General features: G+C 44.8%; 1 protein-coding gene across 5 annotated transcripts in view; it reads left to right on the top strand.

The window, feature by feature from the left end:
- Positions 1 to 22,163, top strand: part of SLC11A2 (solute carrier family 11 member 2) — a 68,124-nt gene that overhangs the window by 32,737 nt on the left and 13,224 nt on the right. For all 5 annotated transcript variants that reach the window (XM_066617482.1, XM_066617484.1, XM_066617481.1 and 2 more), the window contains exons 5-15: positions 1,734 to 1,853; positions 4,998 to 5,104; positions 7,682 to 7,752; positions 9,028 to 9,095; positions 10,582 to 10,737; positions 11,335 to 11,493; positions 15,762 to 15,848; positions 17,040 to 17,159; positions 17,972 to 18,121; positions 20,254 to 20,327; positions 21,066 to 21,219. In XM_066617482.1, the coding sequence (XP_066473579.1) occupies positions 1,734 to 1,853; positions 4,998 to 5,104; positions 7,682 to 7,752; positions 9,028 to 9,095; positions 10,582 to 10,737; positions 11,335 to 11,493; positions 15,762 to 15,848; positions 17,040 to 17,159; positions 17,972 to 18,121; positions 20,254 to 20,327; positions 21,066 to 21,219 (1,266 nt within the window). The remainder of the gene's footprint in view (positions 1 to 1,733; positions 1,854 to 4,997; positions 5,105 to 7,681; positions 7,753 to 9,027; positions 9,096 to 10,581; positions 10,738 to 11,334; positions 11,494 to 15,761; positions 15,849 to 17,039; positions 17,160 to 17,971; positions 18,122 to 20,253; positions 20,328 to 21,065; positions 21,220 to 22,163) is intronic.

The raw sequence follows: 22,163 nt of genomic DNA, 5'->3' as shown, positions 1-22,163 counted from the left end.
CAGAGTTTAGGGAAAGTGAGCATATTTCAGCCCTTTAAGTAGGGCATTCAGTTTTCACCACCATTTCCTTGTTTGTTTTCTTGGTCAGAACAGAAACCTGAAACTCTACTGGTAGCTCAGAGATAGGTGGGAAGGCTAGCAAGCCTGGAATAATCTTAGTCAAAACTTTTAATACTTTACAAGGGATACAATAAGAGGCAGCCCACTGCGTAGGCAGAAAACAAAAGAGTTTTTGCTTGCATACATCCAGTGATTTGCACTTGATTGGTTATATTGCCAGAAGTTGAGTGTGTGACTTCTTCCTTTCATAAAAAGCCTACTACGTAGTATCTAATTTTGTGTCATTGGAAATGTGCCTGTTGCACCCTGGGGCGCTGGAGAGCATCACCCAAGAGGACAGGGTCTATTATCAGGCTGCTTGACTCTCCTGAACCGGCACCGGTTCCTTGGTCAGTGTCCACTAGGCAAGGGAGGTCTCAGCTGGCCAAGGGGGAGGGGGTTTACTGCACCCGAGTCCTCTCTGGCGGCTGGCTATTGAGTCTGGTTCCCAGGCGACTAGCTTCAACTCTGGCCATGCGCCTCACCTTCTTCAGCTCTCTCCCCAACATCATGGGCCTCCCATAAGAACTGGATCAGGCCAAGGGCCCATCTAGTACAGCTTCCTGGCCCACCAAATGCCCCAGGGAGCACACAAGATAAACTGTGGAGAGAGGAAAACTCCCAGCCTTTATGCTGCCTGTCCCCCTGCCCCAGCTCCACCCCTTCCTTGCTGGGTAGGCTCTCCCTAGCTGGCCTCCAGCCTCCCTGGAGACTAAAAGCGCTCCTTCTCATTCCCCTCCTCCTGTCTGTGTCCTCCCTGTACTGCCTCTGTTCCCTCCCTGTTGCATGGACAACCCTCTGGTTGCCGTGCTGGCCAGGGGTCCCTCCCCCATAGATGAAAAGGGGACCCAAGGCCGGTGGCATCCCACCTGCTGGCATCACTCCCACAGCTGCCACAGAGGGGCCCGACTGCCCACCTCCACCTGCAGGGCCCATGGCAATCCCAGGAAGCTTTGGTGTTTCCTGGTGTTCCCAGGACCCCGGTGTGTGTGCATTGCAGCCAGCCGGGCCGCTCACCCACGTCACTTCCACAAGCACTGCAGGCACGCTCATACCAGCCGCTGGACCTCTGGGCTGTGGGGCAGTCTCGGGAGGCGCCAGGGTTTCCCAGCACCCCCCAGCACCCCAGTTCGTGAACACTGCAGCCAACTGGACCACCTCCCACCCCTTCAGGCAGAGGTGCAACTGGATCACCCCCAGACCTCTGGGCTGTGGGGCAGCTGCCGGGCTGCCTCTCATGGTGGCTCACGATGCAAGGGGGACCCCTGCTGAGACCTGCACCCTGCCACACCACCACACCTCGCCCTCATCTCCCCCCCAGGCCCTGCCTAAGTCAGGGGCCTGCTGTAAGGCCGGACCCTGACAGTGCCTATACATTCAATTTAAACTGGTTTAACTCGTTTGACCCCCTTTCCCTCAGATACCTGGGAATTGTTGTTCTCTCTGGTGATGGTGGTGGAGTATGGCTCTCTATTGAAACCGCCTCAAAATTACAGTTCTCAGAATTCTTTGGGAAGGGCATGCCAATTAAGCAGGCTGACATTTGTGTGGCATCAACATGCTCAGAATACACTGCTACAGGACCTTACTTACCTTAATAGCTTTTGAACTTTCGGTGCTTTTGTCTCATTCAGCTGCTGTGGGTTCTCTTATTGGCCACTGTCATTGGCCTGCTGCTTCAGCGTTTAGCAGCAAGACTAGGAGTGGTAACAGGACTTCACCTGGCAGAAGTATGCAACCGGCAATATCCCAAGGTGGGTGAGTTCACCTGAGAGTGGAAGGCCAGCCCTTGTGGTAGGATCTAGTCTCCCTGTAGATTGTAATCTCAAGCAGAATAAGGATGTAGGTAGTAAATAAATAAGTGATGAGCAGGGGCAGGGTTGAAAGGGATTGGGAGGGTCAGAGTGAGCCTTCCTGAGCATCTGGTGTCCTCAATAAAAGGTTAGGCAATTATTGGAACGCCCCTCAGTCAAAGTCTGTAGCCAAAGAGGCTCTTGAAAGTAACAGTCCTTATGCAAGTAAGAAGTAGCAGCTAAGCAAGATGAATCAGAACAAGGAAGAGGCGCTGAACCAAGGAGCCTAAGCATGAAATTTGTGGTGAGAGTGTTATGATGTCACTCTGAATAACTGATCCCAAGTTCTTCCCAGCTTGTTGCAGTACTTCTCTATCCAAATAGAGAAAGCACTGGCCTCAGATGCAGGATTCAAATCTCATCACCAGCAGATGAATCGGAGAGCCCCTGCACACATCATGTGGTGGTATTATCTGAAAGAGTATTTGCTTCTTGTCAAAACTCTTCTGTACAGGTCCTTATTTTGAGCCTGGACTTGTATATCTGTGTGCACACACATGCAAAATAAATAAACTAGTGTTCTCTGAATGTGTGTAAAGAGCGCCTGTCCTACCACTGAGCAATTGCATATGCCTGAAATTATGGAACCGGGCCTTTGGTCTCCAGGCTGGCTTCCAGTCTGGCCCTCTCCCTTCCCCTCTGTTCTCTTATACCTATATGATAGTTGCTTAATGTTTGTCTCCATAATTTAATTACTCATCTTCGCGAGTCAGTTTTCTAAAGTCTGGATTAAACAAGTATTTTTGTTCACTATGAAATTCTTTCTGGGCTTGTTTTGGCAAGACGTTTGCCTGGGGTGTATAAGTCCTTATGAAACACAGCACTTCAAATATTCTTTTTTTACCCTCTTCAGTGGTATTAATCCCCTTTTTTGCTCTGCTCCTGCATTATACTTGGCTGTTTGTCTTTGGGTGGTCGTGTGTGTGTGGCTGACTGGGGAACTGGAGTATCCCAATTCATCTGAGTCAGCCCAAACTCTGATGCGCCCTCTCCAGGAGTTTGAAACCCGCAGTAAGTCCTTGCAGGGTGGAGGCGGGGGGGAGGCAGCGACGTGATCCCCAGGATCATGCTGCTCAGGGGGCTGCAGGAACTGGGGTGCACTCACCAGTCCCTTCAGCAGCCATTCTGCTGACCTGTGCGAGCCTCTGCAGGACTCCCCAGGTCAGCAGAAGTGAAAGTGGAGCAATCGCGCTCCACCTCTGCAAAACCAGAAGTGAAGCGCAATTGCTCCACTTTCACTTCTGCTGACCTGGGGAGCCCTGCAGAGGCTCGCGTGGGGCTCCCCACATCCCAGGAAGGCTGCTGCAGGAACTGGTGAGTGCACCCCAGTCAGAAGTGAAAGTGGAGTGATCGCGCTCCACTTCTGGTTTAGCGAAGGCAGGGCCGGTCATCCCACTTTCACTTTGGAAGCATCGGGGAGCCCTGCAGGCAGTCGTGCAAGGCTCCCCGCACCTCCCAGGAGGCTGCAGGAGGCTCTGGTAAGCCCCCTGAGCAACACAATCCTGGGGATCACACCGCTGCCTCCTCCCTGCCTCCTGGCTACCCCTGCCCCTTAAGGGGAAAGAGGCCAGGGCCCTCAGGCTGGGGCATCATGACTCCCCAATCTGAAAACCTCTGTCCTAAGGCGTCTGGTCTTGGGGCTCCTTGTACTACGTTGGTAGCATGTGCACTGCTCAAGCCTGGCTCCTTCCTGCATTGCGGAGGTGTTGTCAGAAACCTTCTGCTGTATGGGAGGCATCCACATTGCAGTTCCTCCCTGTACCAACAATGCTCCAGTTTCTGGGTGGGCTGATACAGGGACAAGGAGGAGCTGCAGTGTGAGTTCCTCTTGCACAACCTGAGGTTTCTACTGTGTCCTTAGCGATGCAGGAAGGTAATCTGAGAAAGAGCCTTGAATCTGTAGAGTTTTGTCAAGTGAATTTAATGAACTGCGTAGTATTGGGGGAGCAGGGTGTTTAGCTTTCCAGTAATGACCAGCAAACCTCTCCCTTTAGGAACTCCATAAGCCTCTAGAGAAGATTGTGCTTTGAGAACTGTTCTTAAGAGTAGTGCCTTGTCATGCTGCATGGCTCCTGCTGCGTACTTCCCTTTTAGCTAAAAGTTGCTATGCATGTGTACATGCAGGCATGTTGCCAAATTCTGGGCAGGATAGTCTGCGTAGGTAGTTACTGGTGAGCAGACGCTGTATCCTCCCTGTTAACGCCTAAAAATAGACTGCAGCAAGGCTATCTCTTTTTTGTTTGATTGGTTTGCTCAATGTCTATGGGAACTAGAGAGTTCCTTTACAGACTTCTGGAGCTGTGACTTGACCTGAGCGTCAAGGTTCATCAGCTGGAATTAGTCCTGTGGTAAAGATAACATTGTCAGAATTTTGATCACTTCCATTGTGTTCCCTAGAGCTAGCCACTGTTGTGTAAATAGGTTTCACTGCCATTGTGTTTTAGACTCATACAGTGCAGCAAATACAGTATTCCACTTGCTGAGCATTGCTGTCCTTGATGTGTGCAGAGATGCAAACACAGGGTATCTTCTCCTCTCTACCAACCCTTTAGATGACTGTGGGAAAAATTATTTATCTTATACCTCTCATCAGAATTTGGGGCAGTGCAAAATTGAGACAAAAAAGAGTATATTTTGGGGAGAGGAGGACAAAGTTTAATGAGAAAGGAAGGTTACCAGTTGATATGCTGCTCTGTTGCAGAAATGCTGTCGTTTGCATACCATTAGGGTACCTTGCTGTGGGGGAAAAAGTTACAAAATTTTATTCAGGGAACACTTCTAAAGGTAAAAAGAGTTCCCTTATTTTTAGGTCTGAAGTGTTCTGAACATATAAAGTGGTTGGTGCTGTTTTTCCCCAAACCCTTTCATTGATTTTCTTCTCATATATCCAGCCCAGACCTCCAAGATGGATGAGCTGTTGGGCTTATCTTTTTAATTCTCTCACCTTTTTCCCCATTGGTGTGTAGGTTCTAGAAGGTGGGGGGGGGAGATCATATATTTGTGTTGAAACAAAATTGGCCTATTTGAAATTATGTTTATCCCCAGGTCCCTCGGATTATTTTATGGCTGATGGTGGAGCTGGCTATCATTGGGTCAGATATGCAAGAGGTCATTGGCTCAGCAATTGCCATTAATCTCTTATCTGCTGGGAGGTATGTTGTTTGTTTTTCATTGGCTAGGCTGTGCTCAAACATCACCCTGCTGTTCTTGGAGTAGGGTCTCTTGTCTATATTCACACCAAGAAATCATTCTTTAGTTTCTGATAACATCCTGCCTAGTTAGCTGGCATTTCCGAGGCCTGAACTACACATTAAGCATCACCTGGTACCATAAAATACTTATTGGGGGGCTCGCATGTGGGAGCCTCATGTTTGAATGTTCTGCCTTATAAACACTCCCTGCATATAGAAATTTAGTATGTCAGGGAGAAGCCTGTGCTAGAAGCATTTTCCCCGATAGGCTGGCTTTCCCTGTTCAAGGAAAGTTTGTGTTTTGGGATAAGGCCATGTAATTCAGTCAGGGCAACATTATGGGGAAGCATAAGGATTCCCCATTTGCTTCCTGAAGTGGTACAATTCTAGGAGGGCGGTACCACATGATATTTCTGAACACATGTAATTTAACACTTTGACTGCTGCAGAGAAAAGGCTCTGACAAGCATCTGCAACCTGATGTTACAGAATTGAGAAGTCTCAGTTTGGCTTCTTGCTCTTATTTTAAGAGTCTAAAGTACCTGTCTAAAATACTACTTTGGACTGCTTTTCATGTTACAGTTAAGCCATTGAAGTGCATCTGTTTGCGTATTGACAGAGTTTTGGTACAATCCTTTTTCCTACTGGTTCCCCTGGGGGCTGGGGATAAGAATAGGCCCTCAGTTTGGCTGTACTTGTCATAAGAGGCGACTAAACAAGCCACCGAGTAGATGGGACTCGTCAGCCTGGGAAGGCAGCTCATCTGAGAGAAGGAAAACTCTGATCCCAAACCTCACTGCCTTGTGGCTACATCCAGTTATGGAAAAGGCTTCAGGAGTCAACCTTGAGGCAAAATCCAGAGCCAGAGTCCCTGAGGCAGTTCATGGCTGAACACAGTCACGTTCTGGCAACTCCTGCGACGTCGCAGGAACCAACCGTATTGGCTTCTGCCTTTCCATTGGACCATATCAGTGACATGGAGAGGGGGGATTTGCTGCATGGGTAACAGTCTTTCCTCCATATCTACTTTACCCAGGCTTTGCGCACTGGAGAGGACACTCCATTCCAGAACACTATTCAGAGCGTGATACCATAGTCTTCCGAGACTGAAGGATGCCAACTGGTTTCCTTTCTCTTTATTTTCTTCTTTGGGTTTCTTCTTTGTTGTTCTACCTGAAACAGCCTTCAACGTCTCTCATCACTATGTCACTTCTGCCTTTACCTGCCTTATGGTCCCTGCTTTAAGATCTACTTTTTTCAATGAAGTCTTTCCTAAGCCACCCTATCCGCCTTGTCTTCTTCTGCCACCTCTACCAAATTCCCTGAAAAATGTATCCCCACTGTTTAAGCCCCAGACTTCTCCCTTCACTGCTCACTTGCCACCCTATCTTCGTTTTACTGATAAATTGACAAGTTTCTTTTATATATATGTACCTAATTAAAACGGTACACAAACAAAACCTGAAAAGACCTCAGACCCCAACAAAGCATGTTCTAAAACAGCACAAGTGAATATGTGTTTTAAAAGCTGCTAATATGGGTCATTTAAAGGTTGGTCCCTCTCAGCTTTGTGGGAAACCATTTTGGAAGTGTTTTCTCTTGGCAGCAGAGGCTGAGCAAGCTACCCAAGGTGAGGAATTTGCCAGCAAGGGCTGCAGCAGGAAGGAGGACCTTCTCAGTGTCAATCCCACTTTTGCAGATGCATGCAAAGGAGTACTATCAAAGAGCAACCCCAAGTTGCCTGCTCAAGCAGAAGAGTTTTTGGGTGCCAGCAATACAGAGAGAGAAGAAACAGCAGCATTTCTATACTTTGTGATATTCTTTTCTTTTTTTAAGATGGAGCTATCACAATAGTAGAGTATTTTTTTTAATTATATACTGCCTTTTGCTACACTCAGTGTGTTAAATATGGCTGTACCACTTATTTATACAGTGACATTATAATGCTTGCCATATTCTCTTCAGTGTCTTTCTGAATACTACTCTTCACCAAATTTTTCATTTCACTCTTAGGAATTATTAGGCAAAACTAATTACTATTAACAAGCACTTGCTACTGTGTAGGAAAGGCTTGAAGCTTTACTGGAGATAGCATCCAGTCCAGGGGTGTCAGCCTAACCCCCTCCCTGCTTCCTTCCCAAAGGGCAACGGGTCTTTGAAAATAATTGAAGGATTCAGAATTTAACTAGTTGTAGCAGGCAGGTTGCCATTAAACTGTCACTGTGCTGTACCTTTTGTTCCTGGGAATGTATCATGTTTTACCTCATAAATTTCAAAAAAACCGCTCTGCTTGCTTCCTGATTGAGGTGGTTTTTTCTTCTCTAAGTTGTTTATACTGAATTGGGCTTTCTTGCTTCCAGATAAGTCACTGGTTTATCCAGCTTTCCAAACACAACCTTGAGTAAACCTGCATTGTCAAGTGTGTCATGGATCTCTGTTGTAAATTTAGAGGTGCACTTGATTGAACTTCGTGTTAAACTTCTCTCACTGCATCATCAACCACCCTAAAATCAATCCCTGTATTTTCTCTTCCTGCAGAATCCCTTTGTGGGGTGGGGTTCTTATAACAATTGCAGATACCTTCATGTTTCTCTTCTTGGACAAGTATGGTAAGCTACTTATTAATGTTAAACATATCTCCTTCTCCAAACCAATTCTTTCTTTGTCATCCGTGGGTAAGGGTGCTTTCGTGAGTGGCACTGAGAAGGCTGGATTGACCAGAATCCAGGTGACTCCTTTGGCCTTGTGCAATCCTGGCAGGGCTTTTAGCTATCCTCTTGAGTTTTGAAAGTGTGCTTGGGAGTGTTAGATGCCTAGTTCCCAGGAGACTTCTGTCACAAACCAAACGGATTTGCAGAGTGTTTGAATACCATTGGTGTGATGTGTTGCATGGGAAAGGGCCAGTAAGTCAATCATTAATCCTCAGCTATGCAGCATTTCCTGTTCTTGTAGTAATGTGTAAGGTGGTTACCAGTTGCTTCCCCCCCCTTTTTCTGGTCATAGGGGACCAACCCCTATGCTCAACCACTAATGCACTGAGTTGGTGGGCCTTGTGCCCCTAAGACTGCAGTCTGCTCTGTTTACTTGACAGCAAGCCAGTGGGCTTTATTTCTGAGTAAATGCTCATGGGATTGGGCTGCAAAGGGCTTTCCATTTTGTGCAGTAAATGTGAATATGCATTCTGTGACCTTCTCTTACAGAAAGCTGTCACATTTCCCCCCCACCCCAGCATTCAAGTGGCAATGTTGGCCACTAGGAGAAGTTGGTGGTGATTCTCCTCCACAATCATCAAAGCTAGTACATCCATTGTGGTAGACTAATGCAATGGATGTGTCTGCGTATTGCTGTTATAAGTCTGAGAACCTTCCAACACTTCTGGAAACTTGAAGACTCCTCCCTCCCCCTTTTACTATAAAATCAAAGATAATCCCTAGCTAGAACACTTAAACAAGGAAGTGTGTTTGTGACTCCTTAAAAATTAAACACTAGCAAGTCTGATACCTCCCCACCTTCCCTTAGCAATGCACAATCATTCCCAGAACCCATTTTAATATGTGACTTTTGTATTCTCCCACTCTCCAACATTGGCATGCAGGTTTCCTGTGTGTATGTGAGAGGCAGCTGTGAACTTTGGTTCCCCTGCAAGCAAGGCTCTCTTGCTGGCTGGAACAGGATATAGTACTAGTGACCTCTGAATTGGGCTGGAGCATAGTTTGATCTACCATCTGATTACACAGTCAGGCTACAACTGTGTTAGAACACAAACAGCATCTGCTAATGGGAATTCAGAAAACTACTGAGTTGGGGGAATTTCCCTCTTTGGGGGAAGGTACATTTGGACTTCAGCTCCCAAAATAGCTAATGCTGTTTTCTGTCTCTTTCAGGCCTGAGGAAACTGGAAGCATTTTTTGGCTTGTTGATAACAATTATGGCTGTGACGTTTGGATATGAGGTAATGTTGGTGTTGAATACCCGAGACGTTGTACATTGGAGTGCCGTTATAAGGTTACAGTTGCTTTTAAATGTTCCTGCAAGGCTTTCTTATTTTGTGAATATAACAGAAATTCTTGTACTGCAAGGGGATGCCTCTGCCTGAGAACAAGCATTACTAGAGACTGTTAAAATTGGCCTTTGTACATGATGTCAATCAATGACCCTTGTAGAATGCAAGTAAAGGTACAATCCTGGCTGCCACTGTAAATCTTCCACAGGCCGATCGTTCCATCCCAATGTATGTGTTTCCTGGCCAACTGCTATTCATGACTGGCAGATGAGATCCAGAAAGTGATTCTTGGGACTTGTGATCTACATCACAGCTCTTGTGTTGTGGAGTTTTACAGGGCTGTATTTTGTCCCCATACTGTTTATCACCTATATGAAATCTGTGGGAGAAGTCTCTTGCCGTTTTGGGGTGAGGTGTGTTTTCATTATCCTGAAGACGCCCAGTTCTGTTTCTCCTGTTCATCTGCCTCGGGTGTAGTGGAAGAAATTCTGAATGGGTACCTGAGGTTAGTAGTGGACTGGATTATTAAACTGATGTTCAGTCCAGTAAAGCTGGAAATACTGTTGGTGGTAGTATTCATCCTACTTTGGATGGGGTTTCACTCTCCCTTAAGAAGCACGGTTAGCAACTTGAGGAAGCTGGTAGGTTTGGTCCCTGACTTAAGATGCCCAGGGATCACCTGTCAGAAGCTTCAGCTGTGATTCTTGCCCTGGGTTCTCTGTGCCCTGGTAACATCCAGATTCGGTTCCTGCAATATATTTATTGAAATAAATAATATAGCTTGAAAGCTACATGACAATATCAGTGGGCACAAAATATGTCAGCCAGGCTGAACTTGGAATTATCCGTGGAGAACATCTCACACCAGTATAAAACAGCTCCACTAGCATCCAGTGAGTTTTCAGGTACAACTCAGCAATGTTGCTTTGCCCTGTAAAGCCCTGTAAGTCTTGGGGCCTGGGCATCTGACTTGATACGTGTTCTCATATGACCCTGTCTGGCTGTTGAGATAATCTGTGGAGGCCCTTCTCTGAGTTTCCCTATTTTCAGAGGTGAGCCAGGCAATGACCGGAGATAGAATCTCTTCAATGGTGGCAACCTGGTTATATAACATCCTTCTCAGGGAAGCCTGTCTGCTGCCAGCTTTGCTTAAGTTTAGGCATCAGGTTAGTTATACTGACATCTGTGAGTGAGATGCAACTGCTACACAACACTGGCTGTTCATACTGACATCACCATGTAAGAGCAGACAGATTCACCAACTGAATAGATGCACCAGCTGAGTGCAATACTTCATGAGGGTTTTGCCTTGTTGGAAACTACAATGAGAAGAAGGCTCAAGGCTCTGACTTGCAACACATTTCAGTAGCCGGGGGGGGGGGGGGCAGTTGCTTTCCCAGCAACCCTTAATGCTTTCCTTGTGTGTGTTCGACAGTATGTTGTCGTAAAGCCAGACCAGGGCAGCCTGCTGAAAGGAATGTTTACACCGTATTGTCAAGGCTGTGGCACTCCTCAGCTCGAACAAGCTGTGGGGATCGTGGGCGCCGTCATCATGCCGCACAACATGTACCTGCATTCTGCTTTAGTCAAGGTGAGCTTGTGTTTTTTAGCACTAAGGTGGTTGCTTTTCAGCTGCTGACATCAAATGCCATGGAAAAGTTGCCACTTGTGGAATTTCAGAAACAAGTATGTGAATGTGGAGCTAAATTCTTTCTGCTCCTGTCATATCAGGGCTTTGTCACAAGGTTGTTCAGCACTGCTGGTATGATCCACAATCTTCAAATCGTGGTCATAGAATACTTGCTGGTTGGCAAAACATATTGCCTCAAAAATTGCTAGCTAAACTCAAAACTGGAAGGATCAGATCATTGCCTACTTCAAACTTAAATGTGTTTTTTATGGACAATGAGCAGAATACTTTTTTTAAAATACCATACTGTGATACCTTATTATGGTCCTCTGCAGATTTAATATTTTAACCATGGTTAAGCACAGAGAGTGCTCATGGATCAGCCAACTGATTGGGGGCAGATCTGCCTCCTGTATATGCACACATCTCCCCAATTTTTTTAAACCTTGTTTGCATGTTAGAAGTGCTGCCTGTTGGCTACACTCTAAGTTGTTCCTTAATCGTTCTTTAAATAAGCTTTTCTTGCAGATTGTAACACTCCTTCATCTTTCTCTCCAGTCTCGACAGGTAAATCGGGCCAATAAGAAGGAGGTCAGTGAGGCCAACAAGTATTTCTTCATTGAGTCCTGCATCGCCCTCTTCATCTCGTTCCTCATCAATGTCTTTGTTGTCTCAGTCTTTGCTGAAGCTTTCTTTGGAAAGACAAACCAAGATGTGGTAAGTTCCTTCCTTGTATAAGAAGCAATAAATAGTATTGTAAAAACAACTTTGAAAATAAACATATAATGTCAGTTTTTTTACATCAGTTGTTCATCATGGCCCTGTGATGAACATCATGGCCCTGATCCAGCCCCACTTTGCGTGAAGAGCTGATTCCCTACCCATATCCATCAAGTTCAGTGGGGACATGATGTGCACCTGCATCTGGATTCACACCTGAGTCAGGTGTGCACGTGGGTCTGAGCAAAGAGCTTTTCTGTGCAAGCTAGCCCCTGATCCAGTGACTTTCAGTTTTTTTCATCTCATGGCACATTGAGAAGGTGCCAAAATTATAAAGAAATATAAATCAACATATAAAGCAGTGAAACCCAGATCTTCATTTAGGAAAATCTGTTGTTCACTGTAACAGAGAGAAACATTGGAGTACGTTGGCAAGAGGGTTGTACCAAGCTGATGACACAATCTGGTACTCCTCTTAAGTGGAAGATTTGCTTTTCTTGTGACCATTTACTGTGATGGTGCAGAATATTTTTCAGAGCTCATCTCCTCTTGGAGCTGCTTTAGGTATAGGACTATCTACCTGGGGGCTGGGGGATAAGAATAGGCCCTCAGTTTGGCTGTACTTGTCGTAAGAGGCGACTAAACAGCCACCGGGTAGATGGGACTTGCTAGCCTGGGAAGGCAGCTCATCTGAGAGAAGGAAAACTCTGATCCCAAACCTCCACTGCCTTGTGGCTACATCCAGTTATGGAAAAGGCTTCAGGAGTCAACCTTGAGGCAAAATCCAGAGCCGGAGTCCCTGAGGCAGTTCATGGCTGAACACAGTCACGTTCTGGCAACTCCTGCGATGCCGCTGGAACCAACCGTATTGGCTTCTGCCTTTCCGTTGGACCATTTCAGTGACGTGGAGAGGGGGGATTTGCTGCATGGGTAACAGTTTATCCTCCATATCTACTTTACCCAGGCTTCGTGCACTGGAGAAGGCACTGTTCCAGAACCACTATTCAGAGTGCGATACCATAGTCTTCCGAGACTGAAGGATGCCAACAGACCTCTTGGATTAACATCGCCTTATAATACCTCTTGCAAAGACTATCCAGCTTATGTCTCTTCTGCATGTTTCTCCACTGTACGAATCACTGTCGGACTGTTCTGACAGTGTCTTGCAACAGAGCTCTGTTGTACCCTTTCCAGCTTGAGGAAGGCAGCATGCAATGCTGCTTATTCTCCAGCTCTTTTGAGCTTGACAAAGGCAGCATGGGAAAGTGGTAGATAGAAAAAGGGGCAGGTGCTGCAGCACGTATACTCAGCTAGGGGAAGTTACTTCTCTACCCAAGCAGGGTTCAAGTTGTTTTCAAGTTAACAAAATCCCCTTAGAGTTAGGATCTTGCCTTGCCTCTCTGAAGTGATGCATGAAGGTGTCATGGGGAGAGTCCGTACTCGGAGTAGAGCACATACGTTGAAGGTCCTAAGTGTGTGTATTCCTTTTGATTCATTACTTGCGTTGCTATCCCACTCTTCCTCTAAGAAGTTGAGCAAGGCATACATGCAACAATCCTGTGAGGAAGATTAGATTCAGTATGTGGCTGTGTCGCAAACTTAGGGGGGTTTGGGGTGCTCAGAGTTCTTGGTTCTCGAATCCTAAAGCCCTCAAGGCCCATCTGCTCAGTAGTACTGCCACCACCCTGTATGTGCCAGTGCCTCAGTCCAGGGACACTGAGACCCTCTAGGCTTAATTCTATCCCTTGCAGGCACTGAGCACTTTCTCCAATTAAAGCTTCAGCCCTCAAGTTACTAGACCTCAAAGAGCACTCAGTAGCTTGCTGAACGGCTAGGCAGGATTCTGAACCTTTGTTCCCAACAGACAATGAGGTAAAAGAGATTTCAGTTTATTAAGTACATAAGGTTACATAAGGCAGCAAATGCTAGAGGCATGAACATCTAGGAAACATATCAGCAATAAAATAATAAAGCTAGCTGGCTATCTCTGTTAATCTCTGTCTCTCACCTGGGTCAGTTACTCTTGTAGATCTTTTAGCTCCAGGGCTACCTATGAAGCCAGTTGCCCATGATGGACAGTGGAGCTCAAAGTGTGCAGGATGTGGCACCCAAAACTCTGTCCAAGAAGGAACACACACACACACCCTGGGCACTCATACTTCTTATGCTAATAGTACTGAGGTGACTTCATACTATTTAGACTGTCCAATCAGAAACTTTTGAGGACAGAACCTTCTTAAAGTTGGCCTGGTTGCTAGCCTCTCATAGTTCTTTACCCCTCCCAACCAGAGATCCACAGCTGCACTCCATCACGCTTGATCAGGCGCCTCTGTCTACTAAGGTGCTAAACATTCCAGTGGGTTGTATTTCTTGTTGTCTGTCCTTTCTGACCAGCAAAGAAGAGACAAAAATCTTTTTGTTTATTTACTCACATTCTTGCAGCTAGGAACTGCTAGCAACTTCTCAGTTACATTGCCTTAGAGTGGTTCAGGCTTCTACTGCCAACCTAGGCCTAACATGTACATATTCATGACAGGCTGGCCCAAGGACATCTAGTGAGTTTTGTGGCCCAGTTGGGGATCTAAACTCAGATCTCCCCAGTCCTAGTCTGACATTTCACTCTGCTGGCTTTCAGTCCTTGGCATTTTCAGTTAAAAGGATTTTGGGCAGCAGGGCTGGGACAGACTTCCACCTGAAAATTAGGAAAAGCCACAGCTTGTTGGAGTAGAGCAGCATTTCCCAAGTGTGTGTTCTAAGAGAGACTCCTGTGTACACAAAGCATCCGCTCTGCAGGAGGCTGCCCATAACATCTCTGCATGAGTCACTACACTGACTTTGCCCCTTTTCACTTAAGAGGCACATCTGGGACAGTGACTCTCACAGCTGTGCAAATGGTAGCTTCCTCTGTGAGCAGGTCATTATTATCACAGCCTCTGATCCTTTTTGAGTGCAAGAACGAAGTGTTGCTCCACTTTTAATTGGTGCACATTTATTTTTGTGAATTTAATACATTTTTACTGCATTCTCTCCCCCCCCCCCCACTACCATGGGCACACAACATTTTCTTTTTTATGTTACCTCTTGGTACTCAGGTCTACCTTGTGGAAATTTATTTTCATAATTGTAGCTATCTAAGGGTCAAATCCTATCCAATTTTCTAGTGCCAGTGCAGTGGTGCCAACAGGGCGTGCACTGCAACCTGTGGTGGGGAGGCAGTCACAGAGGGCCCCTCAAGGTATGGGAACATTTGTTCCCTTACCTTAGGGCTGCATTGCAGCTGCACTGGTGCTGGATAGTTGGATAAGATTGGGCCCTAAATGTGCATGTGCATATTTTGCATGATGCCTCTAGTTCTTGTTAATCTTTGTACAGTCCATACCAAATTTTAGGGATTTTAAAAATTGTAGTCATTGTCATCTAACCCAGCTTCATATGGTCAACCTGTGGTCTTGACCAGAAATGAAAATCTTTTTGGGGGGGTGGGATTCTTTATTCTCTTTTTTTCTCACATGTCAACTAATGTCTGCAGTTAGCTGTGCTGTCTCCATGTGTAAATGGAGTCCGTTTTTTGCATCCACTGTTTTCAGGGTCCAACCAAAAGGACAGACAAGGCCCTATGCTGAACTCCTGGCTTTTGGGTTCATGTGTCCCCTTTTCATGAAGCAAACACTCAAAAGTGTATTGGGTAAGATCCTCCCTTCTAAGCTGTGGCCAAGAGAGCACCCATGACACTCCTGTACACTTTTGCTTGATTACGCTGTTGGGTCCGACCAGCTGTGAAGGGAACTCTTTTCTTTATCATACTAGCATCAATGTCAACATAACCTCTGCTGTTGCCATTTTTCCACTGTTCTTGCTCTTTTTGTTGTTAAACTCGTGCGTACATACATATCGTTTTGCTGTGTTTATGCAACATTCAAGGCAGTTGACATAGGCAGGCTAATCTAAACCACCTTTTTTCAATGGGGTTTTTACAACATGTTCTGTGGAAAGACTCACAGAAGCCTCAGACCCCAGATGTTACCTTCACAATGTGGTTATCTCTTGCACTTTTGCTGGATGAAAAAAATTTTTCTAAGCCAGAATTGGATTGCCTTATTTCTTGTGTTGCTCTCGCCTTCTAATAATGACTTTTTAGGTGGGGATTAGGAGTGTGTGTGTGTGCTGATGGGAGTGATATGTTTTACTGTTTTCCTTCCCCTAGTTCTTGGATATACATTGTAGAAACGTACATTTTAAAAACTGACAACATTTTGTGTTTGCAGCACGATGCATGTGCAAATTCCAGCATCGCTCAGGCTGGACTGTTTCCAGCAAACAATGAGAGCCTGGATGTGGATATCTATAAAGGGGTGAGTGAATTCTTGAGCAGTACTTAGTGGTCTTCTTGGGACAGCTGCTTTTGTCTTTCACTTGGGATTTTGCACCTGTTTCCCTTGATTGAAATTGAAGCCACTGACAGGCAAATGGCCGCAAAATGGAATTCCTCCAAATTTTTTATAAGGGGGTCAACCAATGTTGGATTGTCTTTGGACCTGTTTGACACTTGTTTCTCCTACTGGGAAATGAATCTTCTTGCCTTTATTATTGCTAACAAAGTGCCTGCAGCCTCATGACCTGTTCTTCAAGTCATAGAGTAGGGCATTCTGATCAGTGGTTTTTTGGACATCATTACCTGCGGCGTTTCCCCAACTCTCAGAATGCCTTTAAAAGACATAAAAAGTAACTTCAGGTTTTCCTCCGAAAACAGTGTGGTTTTGCCTTTAGGAGGCATTCTGAAGCCTGCAGAGGCTGTGGGTGGATGCACATGACCTCTGCGGGCTTCAGAAAGTCCTCTGGAGGCGACCGGAGCACAACACCAGTCACCTTCAGCGAGATTAAGGGCCCAAAACCACAGATTTGCTTATCTGTGGTTTTCAGTGTCTGTGGGGGGTCCAAGTATGGCTCCCCCGTGGATACCAATGCCCCATCTGTAAGTCCATAATGTCACCTTAATTGTTGCCATAAAGTTGCCTACTTATGTCCTTGTTTGGTTAAACTTGGGAGTTTAAAGGAGTTTACCAACCATGACCACACCCCAAAAAATGGAGTAAGGCTCCATCAGGCAGCAGATACAGCCACACATCTTCTGTTAAATCCCCCATCCCGAAGGTGGTACCAGGTGTATTAACAGCTGCCTTTCCTCTTCATATAACTATATACTCTCCATATCTGCAACAGGTTACTGAGAGTTTACTTTGTTCTCACCCCAAGGAACAATGCAAACAATGCAATCTTGGGAAAGTGGCTGGTTGTCAACTTTACTATCATTCATATCTCATACTTAATGAACATGAATGTGTAAAATATATGTGCTTATTTGCCATGGCCCTTAGGTTTGTGCTGTGTTTAAATAAAGTTGGCCATCTTGTTCTAAATGCTTTTAATGACGTGTCCCATTGCAGTAGATCGCTTTCCTGACAGGTCCACCACTAGGATTTTATTATTCCACTGTTGTTGAATCTCAGTTTTATAATACTGACTGAAATTCTTCTCTGTTATAGGGTGTTGTCCTGGGTTGCTACTTTGGCCCTGCTTGTCTCTACATCTGGGCTATTGGGATCCTTGCTGCAGGTCAAAGTTCAACAATGACTGGAACTTATTCTGGGCAGTTTGTCATGGAGGTATTGTGTCTCTCTTCAGCCATGTTGTCTAACTTCTGTCAGTGGGATCCTTTTGCTGCGCAGGGTCCAAATACCCCCCACCCCAAGCTTGAGATGGTTGAACTTAAGTACATGTGGACCAATTCCTACAGGTCCTGTGTTCCAGCATGAAGCATTAACAGTATATCTATAGTTTTTGGCATGTGGGCACTGTCCGAGGAGGACTGCATGCAATGAGGACAGCATGTACCTATTTCAGAGCTGCTGCTGATCTTTCTCCTGGGACAATACATTCCTGTAATCTTCCAAAACCATTTAAGTATTCAGGCTTCTTAAATTATCTCAGTTGTACTACAAGTATTGGGATCTAATTATCAATGTATAACCTCTGGGGCATCTGTCGCTCCTGAAGCATTCCTAGCTACCACAACTTGATTCCCCATGTGTGCTTTTTGCCTATTTATGGCTAGCATGTCCAAATCCTGGACAAAATAATAATTTTAACTGTACAGATAGAACTAGAATAAGTAATTGTACGTTCTGCTTCTGGCACAACTTGCCCGTTCTGTTTAGAGGCTTTTGTTTTCATCTGTAGTTCCTTCACTCCTTTTTTTCTGGTGGGAAACCAACTCAGTTCTGTTTTTTGTTCTTAGTTGTATAAGCAAAAATTGCTTCAGTTCAGGACAATCCATTGTGCTTTGATGTTCCTGGAAAGGAGATTTTTTTTCACTTGCCTCTCTCTCTCTCTCACACCCCCCCCCCCCAGTATTGTTCTTTTCCTGCCTGGAAATCTTGCTTTGCAGCTACATTTTTATTTCCCTTCTTGTTTTCAGGGGTTCCTCAACCTGAAGTGGTCGCGCTTTGCCCGAGTGGTTCTGACCCGCTCCATTGCTATCACTCCAACCCTTCTGGTCGCCATTTTCCAAGATGTGGAACACCTGACTGGCATGAATGACTTTCTCAACGTTCTTATGAGTTTGCAGGTGAGGGCCTTGCTGAGGCCTATCCCAAGAATTATATATTAGGATTGGTTTGGGGAACAAGACAGAATCCGGTTGTGTGGCAAGAGACAGTAAAAAATCCGAGCATTCCACTAAATGAAGGTTGGCAGTAAGTGTAGGCACCTGGGGATGATGCAGTGTAAGCCTCATCTTTTCCTTGTGGGGATGACCAGATAGCAGAACGTGTAAAATAAAAGTTGTCAATGGATGAAATGGAATAAGGCATCATACTGGAGTTAATATATAGATAGATGACTAGAAAAACCTCAAGATCTGAGTTTTGCACCTCTTGTCCTGTTGATTGTTGTGTTTATTTCTATAAGCTGTTAAAGGTATATTTTGTTTTGTTTACTGAAAAATTCAAAAGATAATACTTTTATAAGTTCAGTGATTTTTTTCAACCTTTCTCATCTCACAGCAGACTGGCAAGGCACTAAAATTGTCAAGGCACACCATCGGGTTTTTGACAATTGACAGAGTTCATCACACTCACATCCAGGGGGCTCACATCCCCCAGTGGCCTTACTAATAATTGACTCTCCCCCACTTGCAGCACACTGGTTGAAAATTGCTGAGTTACTCCATAGAATTGGCTTTACTTATAACAAAACTCCCCCAAAAAGTAAACAAAGCACCCTAGTCCTTGAGCATTTGTTATTGGGAAAGAGTACTGAAACCCTAGAACTGCTTCCAGTCTCACTATTCACAGGATTCTCCCCACTTTTCCTGTGTTAATGTTAGAAATGTTATGCATGTAAAGATATTGGATTTTTTTTTTTAAACTATTTTGAAGGAACCAGTTTCTGATTGTAATGCCTTGCCCCATGTGTAGAAAATTCCCAACACATTAATACAGTAACTCCTAAACTGTGAGTCATGGCTCCCTTGGGAAACCAGCCACAGGAGCAATGGAATTCTCGTGAAAAACCTGCTGCCCTGTGCAATGTATAGGATAGTAGCCCTAATGGGGAGCTGCGGCCAGTGGCCCAGTATGTCAACAGAGCTGCCTGTTGAAAAAGTTTGGGAACCACTGAGAATATTTTGACAACTCATGTGGGGTCAGGGAAGGGTTGGGGTGCTTCATAGGATATCATCCCTCCCTTGCAGACTAGAGGTAAGCAAATGAGGAGAGTGGTATACATGGGACAGGACTCGGACTGGGCTGTATTTATTTTTGCAGAGGGGCAACCATAGTTACTGCTGTTAAGAGTGATGGTTGCAGGGAGAAGGTGGTGGTAGTGGTAGTGGTGTCTCTGTCCCAAAGGGCTCATAAAATTGTTATAAGGGAAACGGGAGGGATAAACTAGAGAAGGTGAAAATATTTCACTTGGGCATAGTTGTAACAGAAGAACACTTATCTCTCATTCTCCCACATCTGATCCTCCTTCCTGCTCCTTGGCCATCCTTTGCCTACAGAGAACTAGGTCTGCCTAGTGGCAGAGAGTGTCATCTGCTGCTTTTCCTTTGGGGGGGGGGCTACATTTCTGAATATTTCAGTATCCCACTGACTAAGGTGGGTGTGCTCCGTCTTGTCAGAAATGCATAGTGGCTTAAATGGCTCAGAGTGCCAGTGATAACTTACTATAAGTTATTTTTTTTAGCAGGGGGAGTGTAACTGGCCCACCTCACCCCAGCACTGTCTATTCTAGTGGCTGTCTGCTGGTATTCATTTGCATCTTTTTAGATTGTGAGCCCTTTTGGGACAGGGAGCCATTTAGTTATTTGATTTTTCTCTGTAAACCGCTTTGTGAACTTTTAGTTGAAAAGCGGTATATAAATACTGTTAATAAAAAGTTAATAATAATAAGGGCAAGGGAACTGGTTCATAATGTGTTTTTCCTCCAGAGTAGGTTGACCAGTCATTTACCCCCAACCTTCTCTAGTGGTGGTGCAATTTTGTTTCCTGTGTTCATCCTGAGAGAGAGACTTTCTAAGTTGAGTGGTTGAGAAGGTTTACATTTACTCCTGAAAAGCTTTCAGCAGCTGATACAAAAAGGGATACTTGTGTGGATGTTTAATTGCATTTAAGTTGGCCAGTGCAAATGCAGTCTCCTCTTCACAGTGGTACCAAGAACACCTCTTTGAGCATAATTCTGTTTCTTTCCTCCTTCCAGCTTCCCTTTGCTTTAATCCCAGTTCTCACGTTCACCAGTCTTCGTCCGGTGATGAATGACTTCGCCAATGGGCTGTAAGTATGAAGAATTGCATGCACATCCCACCCTTGAGAACTATCAAAATCTGGAATGTATAATAAATATTGATTTTGAGCATTTTCACAGAACCTGAAAATGGTCATCACCTTCTACGCATCTCCACACATACTTTTCCAATTGCCTTTCCCATCCTTATCCCTGATGGACATCCTCTTGTAGCACGTGGATGCTGCAGTTCCTTTCTGTGAAGGACTGTTCTTTGTATATATATGAGTGTGTTTGCATGCAATAGTCACTAAAGAACCCACACTTATGTGTTGCTGCTTTTTGGTTAGGATATGCTGAAGTCTAGGGTGCCAGTCCCAAGGTTTTATGTGTTTTGTGACTCTTTTCCAACCAGTTGGAAAGGGGGAGACTTTGAACTACAGGTTAGTTCTCTGATTTGTCACGTGAATCAGTATTAGCTATTAAAATTTGCTACACTTTCCAATGAATTGAAACAGTTTGCTGTTCCATCCAGTACACACACAAAGGGCTCTCGTGCTTGCCTTTTCAAATGATGCATCCCTTTCCCTATTACAAGCAATATAAGGTTTTACCCTAAAAGCGCCTAGGTTATTAGATGATTGAAATGCTGTCCCATGACTACTTTTGGAAGCCTTGTAGTACGCATTGCCCCCCTTTAGTTATGTTTCTCAATTGTTACTGATAGGTAGTTATTGTAGTTATTCCCAGTTCATCTCCCGCTATGTTACTGTGATTTGCCTTTCTAGGGGCTGGAAGATTGCTGGAGGAATTCTCATCCTTATAATCTGTGCCATTAACATGTACTTTGTGGTGGTCTATGTGACTGCTCTGGGACAATTGGCACTGTACGTGGTTGCCTCAATTTTCAGCGTTGCCTATCTAGCCTTTGTGGCATACTTGGTAAGTTAATGGTGGGAGTGTGTGTATGTGATGCTTTATAATTAAGATGTAACCTTTTTGGACAGCAGAGTTTGCTAATGTCCAGGCCAGAGGCTATATTTTTGGAACTGTCACCTTTACTAATGAACAATGTTTTTATATACACTATGGCAGGGATGAGCAGACTTCAGACATGTGGGATTCACTTTAAGTACAGGAATAAGAAGAATTCAAGTCCTCTTAAAATTTACAAATACTTCTTATGTTCCTGGATCAGTCCAAACCCCAGTAGTCTAATGTCCTGTCTCCAGCAAAATAAAGGGGCTGGATAGAAAACTTGTTTGTTGTTGTACTGGAGACAAAAGTAAACAGAGAGATAGCAGGACCATAGGCTGAAAGTCCAGAATGAGATCTGGCACAGTGAAAAGCCTGTAAAAAATATGGGGGTACCTCATGGCTGCCCAGTACTATCTGTCAACATTACTAAGGTGAGAGTCATGTAATTCAGCAAATATATATGAGGTCTTCTACTTCATATTTACATGTTTACAGCCCATCCATTTGTAACATTGTTACCTACCCACAGGGTTGGTTTAAAAATCAAAATAAATAAATGAAATTCATTCATAAGTGTTGTTCTGTAGAGGCACAATATTTAACCAGTTGATTGGTTGGATTAATCAATTTAGGAATTTCTTGCTCAGCTGAATAGTTGGTCTTCTTATTGGGCAAGGTGTTGTTTTAAAAGCTAATTAATTTTAATACAAGTACTTAGAAATGTTGCAGGTGGCACCATTTTAAGAGACATTCCCTGTGATGTGAGTGGGGGGGTGCCTCTTCTAAAACAGTGTCCATCATAACATATGCATGCATCATCTCAAAAACATTTTTCCCTTCCAGTTTGTTCTACTGATATACAAAGTTGCCCCCAGTTGAGTCTTATTTTAAAATTAGAAATGATAGCA

This window comes from Tiliqua scincoides, chromosome 2, assembly GCF_035046505.1.
Source record: "Tiliqua scincoides isolate rTilSci1 chromosome 2, rTilSci1.hap2, whole genome shotgun sequence".
Lineage (NCBI taxonomy): Eukaryota > Metazoa > Chordata > Lepidosauria > Squamata > Scincidae > Tiliqua > Tiliqua scincoides.
The sequence above is the reverse complement of the archived record's forward strand: the minus strand, read 5'-3'. Positions and strand labels throughout refer to the sequence as shown.